Consider the following 7,157-nt stretch of genomic DNA (forward strand, 5'->3'; position numbering starts at 1 on the left):
ATGGTGGGCAATTAACGCTTAATTGTTTTTATGGGATTTTTTTATGGAACTTTATTCATTTTTCTAAAGTTCTAGCGCGCCGATTTTACTTTGGTAAAGTTATTTAAAGCTATTTTCTGATGTAAAAAACAACATCCAATAGTTTTTTAATTTTTTTAATTAATAGATTTTTTTATAATTACGTGTAATTAAGTCGAGGGGTCGGAAATTTCAATTAAAATCGTAATTAAAAAAAAAATTTTGAAATATCCCTCCATCTAGTATTCACCCTACTTTTTACCCTTCTCCACCCGAGAGTTTCATGAGAATGTCCCGCGAAACACGACACCAGCTGTTCTCAAGGTCATCCAGCTGTGTAAACAATGACTCATCAGTGTCAAGTTTCGCACTAACGCGAGAAAAAGGAAATTGTACTTCGAAGCTTTTTCTTCAAAATTAACACATTTCTTTCGTTTTTTTTATTTTTATTTTTTTAATTAATTAAATGTTTAATTCAAAATTAAAAAATAAAAAATAAGGATGCGATGAATAAGCTGACATCCCTGGAACAGAGCTGATAATTAATAGGGGAAAAAAGTGATCACGTGACATAGGTGTCGCGCCTATCGATACGGTTGTAAACAAGCTGTTCCGTTCGAAGGATAGCTTACTTTATAATAATGGAAGAACGAAAATATTTTTTAGGAAGGTTAACAACGGTACAATTAAAGGAAGAATTAAAAAAGTACAATGCCAAGTTAGCTGGTAGAAAAGCCGATTTAATAGAAAGGTAAGTTAAAATAATCTACATCTATATTTTTATCGTTAATTATTACATTTATAATTTCAAGTCCTTATAACTATTACATGATAAGGTAACTTACCAGTATATGAAAGTTTTAAGGATAAGATTTCACAAAATGCACATTTTTCGTCGATAAAAACATTTAAAGGTCAGTAAAGTTGTCATTGATTCTTTTCACATTTGCCTAACCAAAACATAAGGTCAAAACTTTAAAATGAAGTTTTTTCCTCTTGGAATATGGTCATGTACTGAACCTGATATATTATAACCAATTTATACCAGTATCTGAAATGTTAACTGTACCAATAGGTTATCACTGTAATTTAGAACAACAATCAACACAAACAAAACTACTTTCTATGAAGTTCTAAGACAATATAAGAGATATATATCTGAATCTTTTACCAAGAGAAAACAATTTTTGGAGTAATTAAAATAAATATAATCAAAATGTCTTTTTTATTGGTCACAAGTCTTCTTACTTGTTTCAATAATTTAATGCAATAAGACTAATTTCTTCACCAATAAACTTTTTGTACAAGTGAATTTTTGCCCATTTCCTTTTACTAAATCTGGCATACACTATATATATATGCCATATTTAGGTGCTTGTCAATACTGTTCAGTTACCTTATACTGTTTATTTTTATATTATATGTAATATATTAAGGTAAGAATATAATATATAATAATAATTTTTGCCTTTCCTGTCAATGAGACAGAAAAAACTAAATAAAATATTGGTGATCATATGTTAACTAGTTATTAAACTTGTTTACAATAATTTTCAGGTTACTGGCATATGAGAGGAATCAGGAAACTCATAATTTTTCTATATCCTGTGATAGCTCTCCTGAACTCAAACGTCCTGATTCATCTGAATATAAGGATCTCTCTCCAAGTTTACAAATACCAGTTTTGACTATAGATACAATTGATGCCTACATGGAGATGTCAGATCAAAGAATGCCACTGTCTGCTGTGCAGATGTATTTTAATGAATTCTTATTAACAATAAGAGGAACAAAAGAAAAAAAATTTTCATATTTTAAAGGTAATGTAAAATCTGAATTAACCAAGGGGAACACATATTATACAGATTTAGTAATTACAGATGATGGGGATATAGAAAATGCAATATGTGAATGTACAGCAGGTAAAGGGCCTAAAGCATATTGCAAACATGTATGTGTAACACTATTGGCAATAGAAGAATACGGAAGAACAGGCAATTATAAGTGTCACAAAACATGCACTCAGGTTCTGCAAACATTCCATCAGCCTACCCGCCAACATAAAGGTTCCCCAATTAAGGCTAGTGAGCTTCCATTTCATTTATTTAAGAAGAGAGGAATGAAAAGGAAACGATTGGAAGACATGAAATTTGACCCCAGACCATCTGGCAGTTCAATCTCTGATTATACAAACTTTGTTATTAATTTGGCAATGAACATGCAAAGTGGTTGTGCAATACCGATATTACAATTAAGGCAACCAGCAAACATGAGGGCTTTAGAGTCAGATCATGATTATTGCAAAAGCACAATGTCCGAAATGTTTTTAAAAGCTTTACATGTAACTGAAGCAAGTAGGGAGTACATAGAACATTTGGAAAAAGAGACCCGATTACAACGAAAAAGTGCAGTTTGGAAGAAGGAACATTTGTTGCGTTTGACATCTTCAAACTTTGGAAAAGTTTGTAAATTAAAATCAGCAGACAGACTAAAATTGTGTGACTCGTTACTGTCAAGTAGGCCAATAAAAAGTAAGGCAATTTCTCACGGCTTAAGGTATGAAAAAGAAGCAATTGAAGCATATTTTTCTTTTGAAAATACTCCTGTGAAAGAATGTGGCATGTTTCTTCATCCAAAATACCCATTCTTAGCTGCAAGTCCAGATGGGCTTGTGGATGATGATAAAATATTAGAAGTAAAATGTCCTTACTCCAGTTTTAAACTTCCTGTGAATGTGCAAAATGTACCATATTTGGAATGTACTGATGACAAAATTACTTTAAAACGGAATCATGATTATTTTTATCAAATCCAAGGTCAATTAGCAGTGACAAATAGACAAGTTGCTCATCTGTTTATTTACACAAAAAGTGACTTCAAAGTTTTTATCATTCCAAGAGATGATAAATTTATTGCAGACATGACTGAAACACTAATTATGTTTTTCCATGAGCATTTTAAGCCAGCTCTTTTAAAAAAGATGTTCTATAAACATTAAGTTTATAAAATAATTGAGCTAATTGTTATTTTTATTTTACAATTTGAGTTTATGTAAAATTTTTCTAGATGGTAAATTTTTTCAATAATAAAAAGAGATTTTGTTTTAAAGATTAAAATTTTTTATTTGCTTACAAATTTACAAACATTTATTCAACTACAGTACAAATTTTAAAACCACTATATTACTTTGAATTGAAGTTCCATAATGAAGACCTTACTGTGTATGCTAGTATACATTCTTAATCTTAGAATTTATAAGCAGACAAAAATTTAAAAATACTATAAATGGAAAACTTAAATTAGGCTAGGGTCTAGAATGAAAAAAACATTATATACAGAATTAATAGAGCTAGACTAACAGTGAAACAAATTAAGCATCTCTGCCAACAATGCATGGTCTAAAATTGCATAACATAAAACATATAAATATAATTTCACTGCCAAGTTTGGTTACTGTCGGATGCATGTGTTGCCTCAAAATCTTATATGTACGAGCCATTCCTATAATACGTTCAATATGTATTCTTTTACTAGATATTTTTCTGTCTCGAGATAACAAACTGCTGCTCAGCTGTGCTTTTCCTCTCATAAAAGTGGGTGTATTTACCACAACATCTTTAGTAATTAGCAAGTCCTGAATGTTAAAACCTCTATCAGCCATTACACAGTCTTTTGCCTCTGTTATTTTACACAGTGAAGACCTTTCTGCAATCCGTCGATCACTTGCAGAACCACCATAGGCTTCTGAAACAAAACTTACTAGACCACCTGGTGTGCAACCTACAACTGCTTTTAATGTTTTGTCATTTTTATATGATGACCATGTAGCCTGCTGTGCAACAGGATTTTTTGGTTTGCTTATTTTGCATTCTAGAGAATCAATGATAACTCTAGTATTTGGAAATTTCATTTTAAAATCTCTAGGCATGTATGTATCAACAAGAGATCTTTCACTCCATATATCCAACTCTTGCCATTGTAAATACATGAAATTGATCCAAGTAATGAAAACGTTTCGTACTGTTTCTTCAGATACACTAAACATCCTACTCAACTCAAAATTTGCTGTATTCAATCTTAATTTTATTAAAGTCAAGAACAACTGGTTTGGCACTGCAAGTGTTACAACCTGAAACTTGTAATATTTTAAGCTGTATGCTGCTGGTCCCAAACTTTGTAGTACAAAATTGAAAGAATTGTAGTTCTCTAACACAGTATAGTAATGTATAGCATTGTTGTCAAACTCAAATCTTTCAACTGACATTGGGACTTCAAAAGTATGGGTCTGTGTAGTTACACAGACCATAGTGCTTGCCACATTATTTTCAATAAGACAAGTAGCCTTTTCCTCCTCCTATTTCTAATGTACCAGTATCCATTATATAGCATGCATCATGATTATCTTGAACTTCGCGTTCACGGTTTTCTCTTCTTGCTCGTCTGCTCGCAACCGAAGGTGCCTCTTTTTTAGACCAAAGAAATACATTTGGTACAGCATCAGCCTTCAGTTGTCTCTTTGCTGGGATGTTTCCTAATAAAGTAAAATAAATCTATTTATTTTTCATTTAGCATAAAGAATTAACAATTAAATCCATGATACTATATATATTTTTTATCCTTTGTTAACTTAGCATTAATGCTATGTAAGTGCTCAAAACTAGCCTCTACTGTTAGGGCTTATCACGCCTAGATATTAAAACTAAACAGAGACTTTTGATGTAAACATCAAGTATTTTTCAAGCGAGGTGTTTGAAGCTTCTTAATTGCTAATAGCTTGAAAAAAATATTGTACAGTTATTATAATTCTTTAAATAATGTACTTACCAAAGATATTAATTTCCTTATACTGATCAGGTGTGAAGTAATTTTTACACACGAGACTGAATGAAGTTGGTTTCCAATTTGCTCTTTTAACGGCGTGAATCCATTTCTTTCGCAATGCTGGATTTTTTGGAAACTTGTGACCACCACTATTAGAACAATGTGGTACACAGCACCACGTACTTGGCATTTTTGAAACTTAAAATATTTATTAGATTTTCGTTTAAAGAAAAAACAAATGGTACTTTACAACCGACAACGTATCGCTTAGTCTGTTTACGACCTCATCGATACTAGCGCTGCGTGTGGAGTAGATTTCACTTTTTTCCCCTATTGTCGTTTTTGCTTGGTTGCTTTTTCGACTGTTTTATGTTGGTAAAAAGTTAATGTTTTAAAATAATGGTACATGTTCTTAGTGAAGAAAGATAAAGCTATTGAAGTATAATATTAATAATCTATATTTCTTCGATATTTAAAAAAATGTCATGACAAAAATATTAGATATAAGAAATACAGGATATAAAGAATTTCTTTCTGTCAAATAAATTATGAATTAAACAAATTTATTTAGGAAAATTCAATTGCGAATAACTGACATAAAATGTACAGGGGGTACAGTATGCTATTTATGTGAGAGTATCTGTGTTCACATATTAACAGAATTTTCAGTTTTTATACACGCTATTATGCTATAATCTAGGAAACTATGTTTAATACATAATACACACTACAGAAAGGGTAATAAAAAAATGTCAGTCGTTGTAAATAATATATTATTGAAAATTTTATTCATGTAGATAATTGATTTTATCAAGAAGCATTTCTTCACAGGAAAACTGTCGACATTTTACGTAAATATCAGTAAATTTTATTATAATTTAAATAAAAACACTTTTTTCACATGCACGGCTTCTTCCTTTCCCTCTTATCTTACAATTGGAAGATTCCATTTCATAATTTGATGTAATAATAACGTTTAAAATGACTTCTAAATAAATTAATAATACTTAAAGTAGGTTATTAAATATTGTCACAGGTCTGAGGTATTCATAAAAAAGTAATAATCGATATAACAATAATTTGTTACATGTTCCATGTGTTAAAGTTTGCAGCTGTATTTGAAGGTAATATATAAGGATACAAAATGTTTTTATTATCAATAGTTAAAAAAGTATATTATTTTCACGTAGAAATAGTTATTTGAGTGTATGTGTGAATTAGATAAAAATGAAATAAGCCAGAAGAAACAGACAATTACACGATATGACTAGTAAGTACATTTTATAATTTATTTCAAATTTCTAATATCGGCATATATGAATATTTTTGTGTTAATATTATATTTTGACACTTTTATTTATTTTTTCACTAAGAACATGTACTTTTATCTTAAAACATTAAGTTTTTACCAACATAAAACAGTCGAAATATCAACCGAGCAAAATTGACAATGAATTGTCAGCTCATTCATCTCATCTTTGATATAATTCGTTTTTTCTGTATTTACACTCAATTTACATAAAAATTTTTGTGTTGTTTTGTTTATATTTAATAGCTTATTTTGTTTCTGTTTACTAAATTGAATTTTACAGTAAAATACTCAGAAACTCTAAATTATAAAAGCCAAACACAAATTAAATAGCTTAATATTTACGATATCAAGTTAGAATGGATAAAAGCTTTATTAAATAGTTATTTATTCACGTATATCAACTTCTTTCGAAGAAATAATCATTTATTCCACAGTTTATGTAAGCTGAAAATTATTTTGTTGTCTTTGATGAAATTCGTTAAAATTTATTAATTTGTACACAAACATTAAATTTTAAACATATTTCATTATACAGTAAGTGATCTGTTAACGAACGAATCGGATAACGAACACTTTCGCGAAAAAAGGTTCTTATGTTCGGAGAATGAACGCATGATCGGATTACGAACACCTGACAGAACAAAAACACAAGAACAAGTAATGTAAAATAAATACTGATTGGTCTTCCCTTGTCTTTGGGCAACAATTCGAAACTTTTCGAAGTATGGGCGACATCGATATCGATGCTCAACCCGGTATATACTGATCGGATAGTATTCCTTCAAACTTTGAAACTCTCCCTCCTAATTCCAGCCTTTTATTTTTCTAACAGAAACAATGTTTTTGTAGTATTTACGAAACTGTCAGGCGGGCATTCATTAAGTTTTCCGTGGGGTTTTTTTTTTCGAAAGGTGAGAGTATGATAGCAAGGGTAGAAAGTGGGCAGAAGATGCCTAATGTTGCTGGGCAGCATGGCTTGAACAGGTCTACAGTAGGCCGCGGTTCA

The 7,157-nt window shown here is 30.4% G+C and overlaps 2 protein-coding genes across 2 annotated transcripts; both read right to left on the reverse strand.

Moving 5' to 3' along the window:
• Positions 1-3,388: 3,388 nt before the first annotated feature.
• Positions 3,389-4,282, reverse strand: LOC136985920 (uncharacterized). Its single transcript, XM_067283319.1, has one exon. The coding sequence runs from the start codon at positions 4,280-4,282 to the stop codon at positions 3,389-3,391; it is 894 nt and encodes a 297-aa protein (XP_067139420.1).
• A 61-nt stretch (positions 4,283-4,343) lies between these two features.
• Positions 4,344-5,029, reverse strand: LOC136985921 (THAP domain-containing protein 1-like). Its single transcript, XM_067283320.1, has 2 exons — positions 4,843-5,029; positions 4,344-4,549 (listed from the first exon to the last, which is right to left on the reverse strand). The coding sequence occupies exons 1-2, from the start codon at positions 5,027-5,029 to the stop codon at positions 4,344-4,346; spliced, it is 393 nt and encodes a 130-aa protein (XP_067139421.1).
• Positions 5,030-7,157: the final 2,128 nt, after the last annotated feature.

The sequence above is a fragment of the Centruroides vittatus genome, unplaced genomic scaffold (assembly GCF_030686945.1).
Source record: "Centruroides vittatus isolate TY-2023 unplaced genomic scaffold, ASM3068694v2 contig_982, whole genome shotgun sequence".
NCBI classification, from domain to species: domain Eukaryota; kingdom Metazoa; phylum Arthropoda; class Arachnida; order Scorpiones; family Buthidae; genus Centruroides; species Centruroides vittatus.

Bases quoted from the DNA above. Each gene is read 5' to 3' on its own strand.
- LOC136985921 (XM_067283320.1), bottom strand. From the start codon at position 5,029: ATGCCAAGTACGTGGTGCTGTGTACCACATTGTTCTAATAGTGGTGGT. The intron at 4,550-4,842 runs GTAAGTACATTA...TTACTTTATTAG, and splicing joins TAAGGAAATTAATATCTTTG to GAAACATCCCAGCAAAGAGA.
- LOC136985920 (XM_067283319.1), bottom strand. From the start codon at position 4,282: ATGTCAGTTGAAAGATTTGAGTTTGACAACAATGCTATACATTACTAT.